Source organism: Tympanuchus pallidicinctus, unplaced genomic scaffold (assembly GCF_026119805.1).
Source record: "Tympanuchus pallidicinctus isolate F22 unplaced genomic scaffold, pur_lepc_1.0 scaffold20, whole genome shotgun sequence".
NCBI classification, from domain to species: Eukaryota; Metazoa; Chordata; class Aves; order Galliformes; family Phasianidae; genus Tympanuchus; species Tympanuchus pallidicinctus.
This window is the reverse complement of record NW_026294722.1, coordinates 8,103,881-8,124,130: the sequence shown is the minus strand read 5'-3', so window position 1 is coordinate 8,124,130 and position 20,250 is coordinate 8,103,881. Positions and strand designations below refer to the sequence as shown.

Below are 20,250 nucleotides of genomic sequence, written 5' to 3'. Positions count from 1 at the left end.
TGCAAGGACCTATTAGCTCGAGTTTCCTCAGTATAGCTCACTGAACAGTCTTCAGCATTTATTTCCATTTACATAAGTACACAGGCACAGCTGAAACCAGGAGAGTAACAGAAGATTACAGCTTTCTGCCCTTTGGCTTCTATTTCTTACTTTCAGGCACAAAACTGCCACCAGAGGAGTGCACCAGTTTGCTTTTAGCAATTCAATCTATTTGGGGATTACAAAGAAGATGCCAGTGACACTGAATGTGGTACACGAGCTCTGAAATGCAAAAGGAAAATTGAGTGTAAAGTTTACGTTATAGGCTTGCTTCCATCAAGTGATGATTTCTTACTTTTAAATGATGTTTTATCCTGAGCTGCCTCATTTGGGCCAGGAAGAGTTAAACTGCTGTATACTAAATGAGAACTGAACTGCATTTCAGTTTTCAGTCATAAATCCAAACCACACTTTAACTGGAAAGAGGTACTGATTCAATACTGATTAAACCAAACTAAACATGATTCCACAAAAACACGTGTTAGGTTAACTGATTTTGAAAACTACTTACATTAAACCAGTGTAACTTTCTCATGTGGCTCAAGCCTGAGAATGTCAGGGATTTGCATATACATGAGTGAGAACTCAAACCTCACAAACTGACCTGAATTACATATTTGACTTTTTTTTAACTGGCAAGTTATTGAAATGGCCAGAGATTTTCTGAAGGCAATATAACTGAGGGGGGAAAAAAAAAAAGAAAAAAAGAATAGACAAGACAACAGCAATGCAAAGGTGGTGTTTTCTTTCAGGTTTAGTCATGCTGGTGGAAGAATCTAAGGCCTTTAACTGTCACTGTTGCAAATCTACCAATCTGCAAGGGAACTAATACTATGAACAGTTTTTAATTCAGCTTAGATAACACAGAATGTCAGTACCTACTTAAATAGGGTTACTTTAACTAGAATTGAAAACTATAAAGAATGCCCCTGTGTTGTATTTTTGCAAGAATGGCCTCACTTTGGAGTGCATCCCACCACTGCAGTTCATTGCCAATTGCTACATATCTCTGGCTTCTCCTTGCTTCTTCCAGGAAACCCTGTCACACACTGAGCACATCAACTCAAACCAAACTTTTCATCAATGAGCATCAATTGTGCACCCATCTTTTCTACTTGAAAAGGCAAGGATCAGACGGCAGTAACTCAGCACTCAGAAAAAAATGCTCCATATATTAAATGATGGGCATTAAAGAAAAATAATGAATTAACATTTCATTAAAATTGTGATAAATTTAATTGTACTATTGAATTAATTTGCCAAGCAATCGTATTCCACTTACTTATTGATTTTTGATTAAGTAATTTTGTCTTAATATTACTTAAATATCACTGCTAGTGCAAGTGAGAAAACGGATACCTGAAAAAACCCTTTAAATTCTAATTAAAAGCTATCCGTTCATGACTAGCTTATTATTAATTTTTCTGTGTTACCAGTATTAGCGTAAGCAATTATGAATGTTCTTGCAAAACATCCATCACGGAGTAAGAAGCTAACCTGAGCTTCACCTAGGGTTTAAAAATAATTGTTTGACTGTGCCACCATGCAACTACAGGATGAGCAATTGCTCCTGCCAGGTGAAGACTGGACTTCTCAACACTCCATCTCTTCTCCCTTCCTTCTTCCTCTTCAAAAGCTCTGAATTCATGTATTCTAAATGGTGTTGAGGTAAATCAATCAAGTATTCTGAGAGAAAAAGGAGCAACATCACTCCAAATCATCATCCTTACAGTCTGATTTGGTAGAAGGCTCAATTACTGCTTTATATGGTTTCCACAAGTATGAAGACTTTCATTTATACATATTTTTTATTATCCTGAACAGTTGCTAACAGATTTATGATTGCCCAAATCCACTATTATCCTATATCAAGCTCAATTATCTACAAAACACTTAACAAAATGGATAACTCTTTTCGGACTTATATGCAAACTCTGAGGCATTTTAATCTTATGCCAGGGTTTTGAAATATGATGCAATTGCAATCAACCACTAAAGCCCTGTTTACATTCCAGGAACTTCAACTGGTACAATTAACTCAATTCAGTTGCTTAATGTAATAAATAACAGAGGTTAGCCATGGTTGTGTAAATCCTGATGAACTCCTACATTGCAATTGCAAGTACAAAAAGAGACTGCTACATGTTTCTTCAGTTTAGAGCTTTGGAAGACAGAGAGCAAGAAATACATGGCTACCTCTGGCAATGTAAGGGAGGTAAGCAGCTTATGAGCTACAGCCTGGCTGCAGGGGGACCTGCTGCCTCAAGGCACTCCTGTAGACCCTCAGTACTAGAGAAATAAGCCTCAGGCTGTACTACTTTTCACTGCAGAAGTTTCAAATTACATTTCACATTGAGACAAGAACGTCATTCTTGGTGTCACTGCATCAAAAGTTGAAACATTATACTATTATGAAACTACTACTAAAAATAGAAGTTTTCTAGAAATTTGGTTTTACTATTCATTTTGTATTTATACTCACAATATCTGAACAATATCTTTACCGCTGTGAGATGCCCTTAAGAGACAAGCCTTAAATACAAACATGCCACATTACAAAAGCTGTCCAAGTAAGAATTCTTACTGTTAAGTGTAGTAGTGTTTCAGTATATGATTTTATTATACAGCTAAGACCACCTAATGATGAGCTGGCATTGACAGGCACATCTGATCCTAGCAATGACATCTATTCAACTCCCTAGTAATCTGGTTCAGGGAGATAAGCAGGTAGAAAATTACTTCCACATCCAAATCCTTAACAGACTTAGAATCGAAGTGGCTAAGTGCCAGTACAGAAGCAAAGGAAACATAATGAACACATGACTGATGATGGGAAGGAGGAAGTTAAAGAGCTCCTTTTTACTGGTCACTATTCAAGCAAACAAGAGCACTAGCTGAAATACACGAAACCTTCATGGAAGTCCACCTGCCACCACAGCTAACATCTACTGGGGGGTAAGCAAAAAATCAAGCAAAAAAATAACCTCAGCCTGAAATTAAAAAGAAAAGTCTTCAAGTCAATAGTAGAAAAAAGCCCAATGAAGAGCCTACTGCTGTTTAGAGAGAACAAGCACGTGGAAAGACAGAACTACATCAGACAATAATTAAGCTGGTTACACTGCTCTGGGAACACAACCTGGAAACACTCAGGAAATCCTCCAGAAAGCCTTGAAAGCTCTATCTTGAAATATTTAATATACAAAGTTAAAAAGTAGTCCATAGGGCTGGAACAGAAATACAACAAGATGTTTCTGTCAGAAATGTTCATGTATGATACGCAGAGGACAAAATATTACAATAATCTATTCCATGGCCTTTTTCCCTTGCTAAATAGCAATCTGCTTCTGCATTTGTTCTGGTTTTTTTGTTTGCTCGTTTGTTTTTTAGGACTTCTTTTATTCTCTTGAAGCCATTATTTTCCATTTCCTGTTCTCTGATGTCTTACACATGCTTGTTCTGATCAAGGCAGCAATGTATTTTAAAACCCTATCCTTACTGAAGCTGCCCATCCACAGCTTATTAGCATATCTAAATTAGAACAGTTAAACTACTACAGTAAGTCTGCTCCCATTCCCTTTTCAACTCCACCAGAGGTCTGCCTCTACACCTTCCCACAGAGAGGCACTTACGTGTAATCATTAAATCAATCTGTTCATGATTAGACCAAAAAATACAGTACAAACTTCTTGACACTGCTCACTGTGCAATAGCACAGTGCTAGCCTAAATAAGCACCAGTGCTAGCCTAAGGAGAGGGGTAGAAAAATGCAGATGGAGAGTCAGAGTGCATAGCTCTGACCACTTCTAGAGACTCACCTTTATGTATCACATTCTAAAGCATAAGAAGTCTCAGCTACAGTTTTAAGCTCTATTTTTCTTAGAGCCTAAGCCTACCTAAAAGCTGGCTGCCAAGCTCTACACTTCCTGCACCCAACTGGTATATTCTTGTCCTCTCTCTTACACCAGTGCTGGCAGCCTACCAAGCTATTGCAGCATACTAAGCTAGTAAAAAACTAAGCATGTTTTATGGTTCAGTTAGTTTCCTGCCAGCTTAACTATTGAAACAAGTGGGTAAAACTGCAGCACTGAGCAGTCTGCCAAGCTTAGTCTGCCTTGAAATCACCACCTTACTTAAACCAATTCAAAAGGCTATGCTGACACTCCCTGTTTTCAGATTAAACAATGCATGTTTCAGTTTAGCTTAAGCTGAACTAGAATTCATTTATAACAAGTAAAACTGAACTGTTTATTCTAAAGTATGTTTATGATGAGGTCTGCATTGAGCTATCTTTTTAATTAATTTAATTTAAGCAATTTAATTCAGTTTGGCACAACTGCCCCTACACATAGCCTCACGTTAGCTATACAAACACACTGTAGCAGAGCAAGTTAAACTACAAACTTGCAGCATAACAGCTTCTTCAGGACAGCAGTGAAGTTGTACAACACCTGGGATTCAACTCCAGCTTCTCAGAGCATAATAATAAATAAATTAAGCAGGGCTCCGTGCTTCCCTTAAGGGCTTATCAATCCAAGATCAATTTCCTCATATACATCCTCTCAAAAACACACAAAGCAAAATTCTGAACAAGATTACAGAAATACTGTTACCCTATCACACCACCATTAAACCTTGCTGCATTATATCTACCCTACACAAAGTATAAAAGCAGTTCTTAAATTCTGCTTTCCAACTTCTCCTTTGCAGAAATGCTCCACTAAACTAAGAGGATCTTGTTTCAATCCATACAACAGAAGCCAAGAAAGATTCACTTCAGCAGGCTTGTAACATAGCCAGCTCTTGCACTAAGCAGATGACACTTAAGATCCACTCCCTCTTATTTTCTATGCAAACTTACAAATTCAACTATTATATAGTTCTACCACCAGTTCATAAATTAAGCTGGAAATACAATAGAGCAAGATGGCTTACAGACAAATCTTAAGATTTCTTTACATCCCACATCATTTCTTCCCTGATAAAACAGCTGAAAGGGACCAGAGGTGGGCAATGGCTATTTTTCCCTTTAAAATAGCATTGACATGGCTTTTGCCCAACCTACAGTCCACATTTAACAAACCAACTAAATGAAAGGAGTGACTAGTTAAATAAATATCACATCCATTAACTATTACTCAATTAATTCAACTTCCGTCAAGTTTTATCTTTCCTACGGTGATGTTTGGACAACAAAGGCCTTTCAGATCAATCTCACTGATATTTAAGAGTCCTTCTGCATACAGAACAATGACTTCTGGCCACAGTAACAGGTTGGGCCAACCTAAACTAGTGTTATGGTAATAATGTCTTTGTTTTACAAACCACTCTCCCTTCAATCACTACAGGAGCTTGCCCACGAGCTTGTTCAGGGAGTTGTACCAATAGAAACTCAGTATAAAACAAGTCTTCGTTTTTCTATTTTGAACTGATCCAAGCCTAAGCAATGGGAGCTGCAAGATCACGGGAATGAAAGATGAGACTGGAAGATGAAAGTCCATCCCTTTCAATAATCATGAGTTATTTAATCAGCTTAATTTCATTTTAACCCTACAAGGAAAGCAAAAGGTTCCTCGTGGGCTTAATTCATTAAATCAACACACCTTGAGGTCAGATCAGCACTCCAGTTAAGGTAAGGGAACTGAAACCTGCTGTATGGACCATACATCTGTTTCTGTGCTAAGTAAAGCGACAGTGTGATAATGCAGACATCCACATAAATATTATTAAACTCATAAAAATCTTCCAGATACTGAATTTCAGAATGACAAAAGAAACAATTTAGCTCATTTGATGTGTGTGAAATTTATATTATTATCATTAATATCTGGGTCAAAGGTGAACTAAGGTGAACTGAAGGTGAATTATGCCATGGGCAGCCAAATGCATCTAATAACTCCCCTTGCCTCCTATATCAGCTGGGATCTGACAAGCCCCACAAAGGAATAAAGTGGTGGGACCACAAAGCTGGGAGTAGAGAGGACCAGGAGATATCCTCTTTCCACAGTCATTGAAGAGAGAAAAAAAAAAAAAAAAAAAAAAAGTTGACTTTCTCCTAGCTTTGTCAACTGAAATATAGAAGTAAACATCAAAAACGGTCCAAGGATGGAGGCTGAAGCGCAAGACAATGAGCAAAGGGGAGAAGGGGGCAAAGGGAGTCAAAAGGAGTAAGCAAATCTCTTGTGAGCTGTCAGATGACAGAGATGAAATATACCTCCTCATCTAATCCTACCAGAGAACTGAAAGAAAATTACTATCTGAAAGAACACACATGACAGAAATGCAATGCATAAAAGCAACATAAATTGCTTGGCTTACCTGAAAGCCAAGTCTGCTGCAAGTACAAAAGGAGTGTGGACAGGCAGCTGGCATTCAACTACACTGAACGGTAGCAAGCAATCACGTGCAAGTATTTCATTGCAGGGCACTTTTGTTGCTCCAGTCCAAGTGACTGTGGCATTATTTAAACCAATAGAGATGTTTACATCTTTAAGTTTCTTTATACTTAGAGACAACAGCGTTTGCCTGTAGTAATTCGTTCACAGAAAAAAGTTAAAAACCAGAGGGACAGAAATTCCCAGTCACCTGCAATACTACCAAATTTACTTCAGGTGGGGATAATGGAATGCATGCATAAACATTTTTGAGACACACTGCTCAGTGAACCAATTTTTGTGCAAACAGAAACATTAGTGTTCTTCATTCTTAGGAAAATTAGGATTGGTCACTGTATGAAATACCACCTTCATATTATTAGTTTCTCCTATATTGCAAATCTTCAAGGGAAGCCATGGCAAGTAAGATGATACAGAAGGTCAATGTTCTTTCCAAGGACCTAAATTTACTTGTGCATAAATCAGAAATAACAATGGAGTGTGGGGGGTGTGTATGACATACAATGAAAACTAAGCAAAAATCAAAACACATTCCAAGATCCAACTGTCACTGTAAAAAAACAGAGTGACTCTTCTCTCAAGAGCAGTTTCACCATAGATGGCACAGTTTTGTTTCCTAGTTTACAGATATTTTTCTCTGTTATGGAACATGTGAAATATTCCTTCTTACTCACCTTTGGATCGAGTGGAGATATCCATCCCCTCCACCACCTCCTGCTCTGCCTTTATTTCCTCTTCAGCCAAACTGCAGGAATCAAAAAAGTGAATTAGAATAGTTTAGACTGACTTATTCTCATATCTGACTTGAAATACAGAAATTCAACATGACTCTGTCAAACAGAACTACGTTAATATTTCTGACAAAATTTAAAGTGCTATTTGCCAGAGCTTACATGGACTAAAACATGGAGAGAAACAATCCTGACACACATGCATGCTGCACGTTACCTATTACAAAGGTAACACTTCCACACTAATGACAATCTAGTAACAAGTACTGAGGATTATGTCACTTTCTATACGACTGCACATAACAAACAAATAGGAATTGCATTCCTTGAAGCTCCTAACCTACAGCCTCTGTAAGCTGTGTGAACAGATTCCTGCTAATGTTTAAATGCTTGCCTGCAACAGTGAACAGATTTGCTGAAGTAACTAATTTAGCGACACAAAAAAGTTTGCAAAATTAGAAAGTAATGCACAGTTTTAAAAATCCTTGAAATTATTTACTAGTTGTTAAATGACTCTCTATAAAAGAAAATTTATAGAGAATGAAAACTACTGGGAATAGAACTTCATGAATTATTACCTATAATACAGAGTAAGCAGAACCAAGTTGTTACTATCGTTCAACCACATATCCTTATACAGACACTTCTAATTTAGTCCAGGTAGGATTAAATGATTAATTAGATGACAAAATATATATATGACTTGGTGATATTCTACTTTCTTATATTGATATCATGCAGGAAAATATCTCAATAGATCTTGCTAATGAAAGCCATCTGAGAAAGCAATGTGGAAGAGACAAAAAAGGAGTGTTGGAGTTACACAGCAGTTTAGGAGATCTGACTACTACAGATGAATGAAAAAGAAAAATATGACATTGACTGAAGCAATCAACCAAATTGAAGATCATTGACAAAAGCAGTTACGGTGCCTGAAGCAGGTATCACAGCTGTCCACTAACACAACCAAAGCACAACAGTCAAGCACAGCGTAAATCTCTCCCTCTGCAGTAACAACTCACTGTCTGGCATGTTAGTATGAGCTGCTGCAGATACCAGTTTACACAGATATGGCAGACAGTGAACTACTGCTGGTACAGAGCATTCTACCAGCTATCCTAGCTAAGGGACATCTATTTCTGCCATAGAGACCAGAAGGACAGCTGAAGACCTTTGTTTTAGCCACTATGGCTAAATCTGCCTAAGGCAGCTAAACAGAGCTTTGAAACTACGTAGAGAACTTGGGTTATATTTATAGCAGCAAAACTCTTCAGGCTAACAAACAGTTATATTAGCAGGAGTTCTGTTACTAGTCCGAGTTGAAGCAGTTTCCTAAAAAAAGCAAAACGTACCAGCAGGACTTTTTAGTCTGGCATTTGTCAAAACCACTTTTAATCAACTCTACCAGAGAGTTGGGCTGGAATTCCTTCCACAGTCGTAAACAGTATAATTGTGTCAGCAAAAATTTTAAACACAAATGAACAGAGCTCAGCGTATGGAAGACCCAAACCTGAGAAGATCCATCAATTCCAGAAAACATTATTGTATATTTGTAGTTCATATATAGCAATAATTCACAAGTTCTATTAACTGGCTGTTCATTCCAGCAGCACAGAAAGGGAGCCACGTGACCAGAATTATGGTAAATGTACAGCACAGTTGACCACAGCACAATGCTTCTCAGATTTATTTTGCATGGACAGATTAAATGCATAGCATAGTTGACCATAATACAATGCTCACCAATTTACTATGCATGGGCAAATCAATTATACTGTGCATTTGTTACACCCTTTCCCAGAGGGCCTCCAGCAAAGAGGAGCTGGCAGTGTGTTGCAGACACCAAAACATTTCATGCACCACTTGCCTCTGCCCATTCTCTTTCCTAAGCAATGGGAAGGGATGGGCTCACAGGATGAGTTCATTGTTCTCTTCCCATGCTGCACTCTATTTTCTTCCCTTCCCCCTTTATAAAATCTTATTTTCATATCACCAAACTGTAATAAAAGAACACTTTTTTAAAAAGTCACCTTGTAAATATGTATTAACACACACTAACTCCGTGAAAAGTGAAGTAGTTAGGGCAGCATGCATTACCTGTTCTTAAAATACAGATCCTGTTTCAGCAAATCAGACATACAATCTTGTAACAACTCAGCTTTAGGTCTAAAAGACCATCTTACACTAGTGGCTACTAAAAGGGAAGGTCTCAGCAACACCTGACTTGTGGTTACAGAAACCACATTAATTTTCATTGAATCAGTTCTATAGTCTAGCTCCCTGCACAGGTGGGTGTGCTGGAGAGAGGAAATGAGAGTGAATGGCATGTGGGGAAGGAGTGAAAAGTGACATCCCCTTTTTGCAGTACCTCACACATTACGTTAACACAGCCCAGACATTCCAGACTCATCTGAACATATCAAGTGTGTTTTGTTCATACCACACAACTCCAGGCAACACAACACAACAAGAGTAACAAAATAGTTGCTACAAGTGAGTATGACAAAGCCCAGAGTTGTGCATGAATACAATCTGAGAAATGAGCGGGGCAGATAGCACAGGAGCAGGAACTGTCCCTACATCCCTGTCCAGAGCAGCTTGGCAAGTTGCAGCTGATTGAAGACTCTTTACTCCTGTAGGCCCCAAACCAGTACTGCAGTCACGTGATTAACTTCACATCATGACAGGGTGTTATAGATCAAGACTCCTAAGATTTCTTCAGCTTGAAACCTGTCTCTTCCCATGAGGATATTTCAGGAAATTCAGCCAGATCACCTTTTAAAGAATTCTTTCAGTAGATCTAAAGACACAGGAAAAATAATCTGCATAAGCAGTCCCAAGATGAACCAAGAGCCTTGACTTGATACATCTCTAGTTCATCCTATAAAAGATGGGTCTGAAGCTTCTCCAAAGGTTTGAAATGTAAAAGTACCATCAGAAATGCACTCAGCACTTGACACAACAGTTATACCTTTGTTTCAGCAGTGGAGGTGAATATATCCTACCCACACAGCTGCACCCACTGTCCTTCAAACAGAACTAAAATAAAATTCAGCAAATACGTTCACTGCTCCAAAAGTAATGCCTCCAATTTATTCCCATGGGAGGTACAACAGCTACAAAGAGCACAATAACACTATTTGATAGAGCAAACTCTCAGCTACAAAACACTATTTCTCAACAGCCATCACCCTTAGCTAGTCATTTTCACCAGCCACCAACAAGAGCCTGTATGCTGCACTCATAATAATCTGCATAGTCATCCAGAATATGGCTTGTCTTCCATTTTGTTGTTACCACTGCTGAAATGCACCACCTCACTGTGCTCACATCCACTGCTTGGTGTCCATGAAGGATCAGCAGACATTGATGAACATCAATGGGTGCCACTTTTTCTGCACAGAGGAATCCAGGTGCACACCCATTTCATATGCACTTCCATGCCAGATATCATTTTGCCAGACTGTTTCTCTGCTGCCATCTATCACACAGCAACAAAATGCAATGGAATATTGGTGGGAAGGTTCAGCCTCTACTGCCATGCCACCAATGTCAAGCCTCTAACATCATAAAAAAGGAGGCATTACTTTCAGAGCAGGTCTCATGTATACTACAGTATGACAACTGACCCTTAGAGAAACAGACTGTATGTCCTTTTTCTCTACTACATTTAGCCACTCTCTTGTTTAAGAGCATCAGAAAATTACTGAGGTTATTTTGAAAAAAAAAACACCAACTGAAGCATCAGAGAAGAGGATTTAAATAAATGTGTTACACATAGCTATAAAAGATACCTAAACTCAGCTCCTCAGCAGCACATCCCATTGTTTGACTTGATGCCATTTTTATAACTTGCCCAACATGACACTGAATGGGGGTAGTGATGGCTGAAACAGTAATCTTTCAAATATAAGTTTGTAAATACATGCAAAAATTCACAGCAAGTTTACAGTAACTTTTCTAAAGCTGACAGATTTTTTCACCTTTGCACCTGCCATTAACATCAGAATTATGCTGAAAATGCTGTAAGCAGTACTTTCAGACACAGAAACTCATCAGCCAATCAAATGCAGTAACTCATGAAATAGGTATTTTATTACCCATAGTGAAAATAAAATGAAAATTAAAAGCAACATCAAAATAAGTACAAACAAGCATCTATTTCTACATAAACAATAACTGTGTGATCAAGCAGACCACCCTACACAGCTATATTTTAAAAGATTTCATTTTTGCAGGGCTTAGAGCTGTTCTTTCAGCCAGCATGCATTGCTATCATGTACGTATATTAGGGATGCAACATTCTCAGGTCGCGGATCAGAAATGATACTTATATGTATGCAATAAAGTAACTAGGTGAGTACAATAAATACCTTGTATTCTTCTGGAAGCTACTCTTGCTTCTTATTTAGGTGAGTGAACACGGAAGGAACACAGAGGAGTGTATTTTAAGAACACAATTGAAATTTAAGCTTTGCCAGTTTCACTGTCAATTGACCAGAACAGCAATTAATCATTTAAAGCTTCCCCACTTGTATTGACAAAACTTACTCTAAAAAAACCTCCTAAAATGTTAAGCTAATTTGTTTCATGCAAATTATGTTAACATGTCTGAGAGGGGAGAAGGGGTGGAGGTTTTTCCTTCGGGGATAGCTGAGGACAGAAAGAAAAAAATAAAGGTTGCAAATACACAGGATTTAGTGTTAGTTCAGTAAAAACACAAGAAGAACTTAGCTGCACCATCTTCAAATATTCTACACTAGCCTGAAGAGGTTTTGTTGTTTTTTTTTTTTTTTTTTTTTTCAAATCTAAATTAAATCCAGTTTTTCAAATTTCAGACAAACAAATAAAATACTGACTTTTCTGTTTAGGAAAATGATTCCTCCAGCAGTAGTTGTTATTTGGAAAAAAGAAGTACATACACAAAAAATTTTCAAGCTGTTCTAATCTATATAAACTACCAAGAGCAATTAAAAGTTGCAGATGAACTACTGCACCTTGACATTTAACCAAGAAAAACTGACAGATATGGAAAACCACTCAGAACAGCCAATGCCCACATTTACAGTCTAGATCTACATTAGGGAATAAACACATTAATTAAAGAATTATATACTTATGGAATTCCTTTTCCCTTTTAATCAACAGAAAATCAACCAAAAAAAAAAAAAAAAAAAAGATCACACTGATTTAAGACTGTAAGCACTAAAACTGAATTTCATCCTTAAGGTAATTCCTGTCTCTCCCATATCACATCCGTGAGCAGCATACCTAAATAATGATTTCAAAAAACTGCATTCAATAAAAATTTGAGAAAAAAATATTTGCATGCCATTGCTGAATAAATAGCAGCTTTGTATAAGCACTCACCTATAACAGTCTCTTACTCATCGGTAGCTATGCTATTTATGCAGGATTCTTAAAATGGCGTCTGACAGCACTGCACTGCCTCATTCCTGTACTGTAGTTAAAATGGTAGCAGTTTATTCAATAAACAGTAATAACAGTATCTCTTGTTTAAACAGCAGTGCTATATTCGAAGCAAGCATCTAAAGATCAGAAATGGTAAAGTATGACAGAAGGACACCTGACATCCAAATGTTAACTGAAAAGGCACAAGACGGGGCTTTGTGAAGTCACAGGTTACTAAGGAAATCACTCCATTTTAGATTCGCTCTCCACTTTGAGCCTCTCATATTTTATGTATCCTCCTGCAGAATCTCCTGCAAAATGCTACATTTCTACTGTGCAATTAAGATACACAAAGTGTTTTCTCAGCTATCTACACACAGCAGCTTAAGCCAGTTACCTCAGCTATCGTGCAAAGCCAAAACACAGATATTTCAAGAACATTTACATTATTTTCAAAATCTTCCTGCTGTTCAGTGTATATTCAGAACAGTGCCACAAAAGAGAAAATCAGGGCTGGGAGGGAGACCCTTGGTGTCATGCAGTCCTCTGAAGACCACAAACACTATAGCTGAGCTGAGGCCCAAGCATGGCAACATTCATAGCTACAGATTTCAGAAGCTAAAAGCATAATTCAAGAATCAAATTTGAAAATAAATATTTATAGTGGCTGTATTCTGAACATTAACATACTGCTGCAACACAATATTCATCAATATAAACCACAGATGCCACAACACCTGAAGGGTTAACCCGAAAATGACAAATAAGCATCAAATAAGTAAAATCCAGTTTCTGTGCAGCCATTTCTAAATTAGACATTAACCCACGAATACAAGACATGTTTGTTGAAAAACACATTTAAAACATGCTTTTTGAACACAATTTCAAAGGCCTACTACAATGGCTTTCAGTTTGTGGTTTGCAGACCCCTCACAGCCAGTGTACTACTTCGAAGGGGGTTACAAACAGCAATTAAGTAAATCAATCCTGTTCTATTTGGCTTAAATCTACTACAAAGGGATTCATGTATTTATGGGAAAATGTTATGATTAACTTTCACAGTATTAGGTGATTCAAGCTAATATCCTGAATTCCAGACAAAGAAGAGGGGAACTTTTACTAAAATTTATAACCCTTAAACCAGTAGTGCTGAACTGGCACCGTTATTATGGAAAATTGATTATCACCAATCACTTTTCAGCTACTGGACCCACATGACCAATTGGAAACAAAGCAAAAAGAAGAAAAAAAAAGCCAAACAGCAACAACAAAGCAGAAATGATATCACAAAATGGAAGACAGGTCAGCAAGTACAGCCAATTGAAGTCCATGAACACTGATATCAAGAGCTAAATTTCTAATTCAGTTGGCCTGTTTCTAATTTTTGGGCTTGAAGTCCCTTTCAGTACATGCTCCCTCAGTACAATTGCAGGTCTTCCCCTAAATTTCAAAACTCCTGCCTGAAGAGAGAGGGGAAAACATCACATTCAGAGTGGTTTATATTCTGCTTTTTTTCACTCTCACTGTTAAGCAGCGTCATTTGTTTAAAGAAATCATTCATTTTTCCCTAGCGCTATTTAGCTTCCAACTAAAACAGTTTGCCTGGGAAGAATGAAGGAAGCATGGAGCTTTTAAAAAGCTACTGTTTTCATCATAGTTTATAGTCCAGATCACTCCTTTGTTTTTCTCCCACTGCATTCTTTGTCCAGCTAATTATAAAAGTAACAGGATGTTGGCACAAAATAATAATGGCTAATCGTGTTCATCCTGGGCAATTCAATCTACTCGTTAGTAGCCTGAAAGTTTAAAGTGCAATTATAAAATTAACTGCTAGATACATTAGAATAGTGGCTATTTAGTGCAAGCTGAATAAAACTCAGCTAAATTGCTTCATGTATGCTCTAATTGTGATATTAACAAGATCCAGTCCTGTAAGATCTTGGGTAGAAAGAATAGGTGCTTCCCCCCCACACTCCCCATGACGACCACGTTAACAAAACCCCATATTTCATCTGTCCTGAACTGCAGAAAAACTGCACAGTGCTTCTTATTATGCAATCTATGAAAGTGAGTGATAACATCATACCTTGACAAAGCACCAAAAATACATGAAATTCTTCAGCTTGGCTGAAATTGCTTAACTTAGATGGAACAAAGATGGTAGAAATTTCCAGAAGGCCTTTCTCAGCCTTGCCACTGCAATTGTCAATCTTTAACCTACCCTCTGCTTCTATTGGCTCAAGCACTCCATGGAGCAGCGTGATTGGGCTGATCTGTAAAACAACACTGCTGTCTCTACCTTGCCTCAGACATCTTGCTGCAATGCAGACATTTATTTTTTTGTGAAGTATAAAAGAATTATGTTCGAGTGATTAAAAATAGGGAACTTCAGCAGACTCACGATGCTACGTTTCATTCCATGCACAAGGACAGCTTATACAAATATGCCTCACTGTCAGCAACGTGTCTGGAGGTGCAGATTTGAAACAGATTCTAGTTTAACAAAACCTGTGGGAGCCATTTTAATACAAGCTTTTTGATTGCAGATCACTTACTCCTGCTTCCTCATATTAAACAAATATTATGTTGTGCAATTCCTGAGACCAAGAGTAAACTGCTAATGTGCACAACCTACTGTTAGGAAAATTATCTCCCAGTGTAATTTCTGTTTTTAGCAAACGAAGAACAAAAAAACGAAGTAACATCTTAGCTGCGTTAGCATCTTTGCGTATGCTGAAAAATGCATTCAAGTTGCACACAAAACTGCTATTACATGAAACTCAGTGGTACAGCACAGCAGTGTTTCAGGTTGCAAATTGAACTATAGACACTTACAATGTAATTTTTTTTTCAGGGGGGGAGGGAGGAGGAAGTTAAGCAAAGCTAGGTACTTACAATAAGATACTCACATCCAGAAACAAGTAACCACAAGAAAATGGCTATGTTACAGAATCCCATCTTGGCAACAGAATTTAACATGCAAGTGTACCTAGGTGCTGCCATTTTTAAAGCTACCCGAGCTCAAAGCTTCCTAAAATCATGAAAGCGTGCAAACTGCTAAAAGCAGGACAAAAAATGATGCTGAAGCTCAAAAGAGCATCTTTCCACTGCTTTTGTAATGATATTGGTGATCACTGAAAAACAGCTTGTTAAAACAAGCACACAAAGGTTACAATTGAAATCTTAATAAAGAGCACAGAATGCTCTAAAACAGTCACAAATTGAGCAACATTATCTGATATTATACCTTGCATACTTTCAAAAACATATGCTCATTAAGTACTACTTACTTTACTTTGTAAGGTCACTTCATAGCTGAGTACTAGCACTCTCATCACACCTTACAAGCCTAACAACCAAACTGCGCTTTACCCTCACGAGTGTGGTAATTAAGGAGCTACAAACAAACAGCAAGTAGAACATTTGTCACTGGTCTGAGGAAAACAACAAGTATAAGTTTCAAACTTTAGAAGCAAATTATCAAAAAAAAAGAAAAAAAAAAAAAAAAAAGCAGTGCATTCAAATTGGAACAGTTTACACATAAAAGCCCCTTAAAATGGACGCTAAACAAATTGGATTTTTTACATGGCTAACCTCTGAAATCACCTCATCTACTGCACTAACTGACCCAGTAAAAATAAAATGTTTGGAAAACTATTAAAAATGTTTAGAGTAGCATGCTGCTTACTTACCAACTGTTCAAGCACCCATCTCATTTTTCCAGTTAAGAAGATACAACAGGCTGGCAGATTTGGGAATTGATCAAAAAGGAATTTCTTGAAATAATTACGTAGCATTAAACCAAAAGTTAAAAAAAAAAAAAAAAAAAAAAAGACAAAAAACAAGAACGAACAACATGTACTACTGTCATGAACCACAGATGATTTTATATCCTCTGGACTCCACAACACAGAACTGTGGCTGATACAGTGTAAAACAAAAAGGCACAGATAAAAGGTACATTAGTTTACTCAAAATATGTAAAAGAAGAAAGCTAATAGTTAAAAAACATTTTCCATAAAGAATCAGATTTGCAAACTGATGTACTGCTGCATTTTATTGAGCAGCAACCCATTTCCAAAATCTGCAGCATAAAAACTCCCTTTTAAAGGAACAAAATATTAACCATACAGTGTCCCTCGGAAAGAGAAACACATTGTATTAATTATCCCTGCAAGAAAAAGAGTTCAATAATCATTTTAAGCTAAGATAAGCTGCATAAAAAACATGATGCAACAGCACACCACCACCTAGGCCCAATATCTACAATCAGCCATTAGCAGTTTTTGCTGATGTCTAGGTTTTTTTAAATCCCATATTTTTTCAGAGATAACTTATCTTAGCTATTCCATTCACTGTTTAGAAAGGTAAACTTGCCTGTTCTTCTGTCTGCCATTATCCCTGCTTGACTCCCTGTAGGGCAGTTAAATGCATCTGCTCCCTAGCTTCCATTTTCTCTTCAGCAGGCATGTGACACAACAGACAATAGTGCTGGCAAACTGCTCAGAGACAGAAAGCTTCTTTGGAATACCAGGATCTTGTTAAATTCTAAATACACCAGCCTCCTGTGAAGAAGTAGGTATGCCAAGGTTTTGCCAGTCTGCAAAATAAAGCTGTGGCTAATGGCTACTAACCATGTGACCCAAGAAAGCAAATTTAAACAGTTTCAACTTAATAAAGTGCTGTGGTGTGAGTTTTGCACGACAAATCACAGAGAATCACACTCTCAACCCACAACTCATAGGTCTTAGAGAAAAAAAAATGTAAAAAGTAAGGCTTACCTCTGTGGATGCATTGTTAACACAGTGTTATGTCAATACTTATAAAACATGGAGGACAGGCTCTCAGTACTCAGACAGAAAGGGCTTGGCACTTCAGCTTGATGATCTGTCTTCCTAATAAAAGCTAATCCAGGATTGGCTACTTTGGTAAATCTGAATGTAAAGCTTCAGGGGATTGGCTGAAACACTTCCTGAGCGATTATCTTTGTGCAGCTCTGGCAAGCAGGAGCCATCCTGTGCACAGAGAAGACAGGCTAAGCTAGGCCCGTTTCAGCAAAAAAACTCGAAAAGAACTCCCAAAAGGCGACTTCCCCTATGAAATACGTAGATTTTCAAGCAGAGGAAAGCGATCACAAACTGCCTGCCTGAGCAAACGTGTCTCAACGTGTCCCTGCTGAAGGCATTTGGCTATTTTAAACCTCAAGAAGGACGAGTTCACCCAGGTCACAAAAATGATTCTTTAGAAACAAAAAGCTAAATTCGCTTTTCTGGTGTTCTCCACTGTGTTTCACACAGTGATAGCAAAGGTACAGAAAGGGAACAAAATAAACTGAAAGTGCACATGCATGGGAGAGACGGACATTAAAAACTGAAAATTCAGACAGAATCCTTCAATTCCAGAATGTAAACACATTAACACCGGCTGCAGCAACCATACACTGACAGTGGGATTTATTTTTTTTTTCAGACAATGTGAGCCAAACCCTACATGGGAGAAGCCTGATGGCTGACTTCTGCAGCGAGTAATACACAACTAGAATTACATTATCAAAGAGGGCTGCTGGCATTCAGTGCACACCTTTTCCTGACTATAAAAATGCTGCAGAGAACGACCCAAACTATGCGGATGGCAGGGATGGCAGCGATGCACACCCGCAGCCCGGCCACCCCGGCCCCCACCCCGCGGCCTGCAGGGCTGCCCTGCTACCGGCCGCCGCCGCCGCTTCCTGGCCATTAACCCTGTCGCACTCTGTGCTTTTTAAGGCACCAGGCAGGCCCTGAAAAGCAGCAGAACCTCCACGTGGCAAATTATCAGTCTGCTTTCACAAAAATGGATTAATGCAGCTTGTTGGATTCGTTTTTGCTTTCTTTGCCTTTTATCTTGTGTGCAATAAAATGAGAAAAGAGCACGTAAGCGGCCCATGTGGCCAATGCCCAAACACCGTATTCAAAAATGCTTTAAGTCCTTTCCCTAAAATTCTGTAGTTTGACTCTCTTTCCTAATACAGCAAAAGAGGGAGGATTTATCACTGTGCCAGCGAGGAAGGAAGTGTCAAATGCAGATTAGTATTTCAAAGGTCATCTCTTTAGAAACGCTGCAGCAAGGCTTCGTGTTTTTGTTCAGGATTGTGTGTCTGTACTGGGTAGGTAGGCTTTAAAATTCTGCTGCCATCGACAAATTACAAAGGAAATCATAGATGAGAAGGTGATTCTGAAGCATACTGCATATTATCAGAGAGTTACTCCTGCAAAAACAAAAACTAAGGGAGTTACGGAGGGACAAATTCAGTATTAAAACAGTAATTATTAAATATTGAGCTAAAACAAACAAAGCAAAATAAAGGTTCTTCTAACACCAGATTTAGGATTGTGCAAAAATTATAGAAACCCCTCTGCCATTAATCAAGGCTAGCTGCAAACAGAACATACACTTCACTAACATAACCCCAGTGCTAATTACCCCGAAAACGATCACCATGAATAAAGATTATCCCCCCTTTTCCCCCCAGCCAGCTTCGACCAGCTTCTCTCACGGTACAACTACGTTACCACTCAAATCTCTGCACTTGAGAGCTGACATGACTCATAACTATGCTACTCAGTAAGATTAATACTACTACTCTGCGTTACTCTGTATTGAATTCAGATTATTTCTTGAGATATCATTGTCAAAGGAAAACCACCATCCTATCGCCGTGCTTACATTCTTTGCGTTCCCATGCTTTAGGCTGCAACAGAGGATTAACAGCCCACAGTCTAAATTCTCATCTCATAAGTAATTCTGGAGTCCCTGCTGGAAGCATTTTCCCTTTTTAGCTTTGGCAGCATTTTTCAGGGCAAGGAGCAGGAAGGCTCATGGATTACGCTGGCAGTTGGTTCCGTTTTAGGAATGTAGCAGAAATGACAGTGCTGCTATAAAGGGAATCGTACAGCCCACTGCAGCAGCGAGAACTCACTGGAAATGCATGATATTCAAGTGAACACTTACATCAGTTTTAACAGTTCAGACCACTCCAGATTGGTTTCTTTTTGAATGCATACTTAAAGCTCAATGCCACTCAGAGACACCAACTGCAAATACATAAATACCCATATTTTGATCCATGCAGTAATTCTAAGCAAGGATTATCAGACATTTATATTTATACTTACTGACCACTCTATTCCAGTATTATTCTATTAAAATAATAATAATGCCAGTGAAGTACAGCAGGGAAATAAAACTAAATACACTGAACTTGTCAAAGCTTTGTGCTACCCAAGACGTGATCCAGGAATGCAGTTGTGCTGATGGTGACTGGGAACACTGCCAAAGTGACACACATGGACTGATCAGAGAATCGGCATGCAGGAGACAGAAGCAGCCTTAGAAAAGGGCTAAAGTCCTATTCTCTTGACTCAGGAAAATGGTGGCCCAAAAGCAAAATTTACAATTCAGTCATTAGCAGGTGCATGGATGAAAACGTATCAGCACACTGCTAAAATTACCATCATAATTCGGCCAGAAATTAAAAGGAAATACTTCTTGCTCTTCATTTTTCTTGTCCATCTATATCATTTATAGCCAGAGATACAGGCCCAATAATCACCACACAGCTACATCTTGAGAACTCAGAAGATTCTGTCAAATCATGATGAACCCATGCCTTGATGCAGCTTGACCAATTCTTTTAC

At 38.3% G+C, this 20,250-nt stretch overlaps 1 protein-coding gene across 16 annotated transcripts in view; it reads right to left on the bottom strand.

Moving 5' to 3' along the window:
- ZMYND8 (zinc finger MYND-type containing 8) overlaps positions 1-20,250 on the bottom strand; it is a 65,766-nt gene that overhangs the window by 35,034 nt on the left and 10,482 nt on the right. For 6 of the 16 annotated variants that reach the window (XR_008206898.1, XR_008206899.1, XM_052683466.1 and 3 more), the window contains exons 1-2: positions 17,356-17,480; positions 7,106-7,176 (exon numbers count right to left, since the gene is read on the bottom strand). Coding sequence is in view for 14 of the 16 variants with exons in the window: in XM_052683466.1 (XP_052539426.1) it covers positions 7,106-7,176; positions 17,356-17,369 (85 nt within the window). In the remaining 2 variants the exon portion in view is untranslated. Of the gene's footprint in view, positions 1-7,105; positions 7,177-14,660; positions 14,786-16,266; positions 16,319-16,951; positions 17,129-17,355; positions 17,481-20,250 lie in introns of those variants that run through there. The other 10 variants (XM_052683455.1, XM_052683456.1, XM_052683458.1 and 7 more) reach the window with 6 other exon arrangements.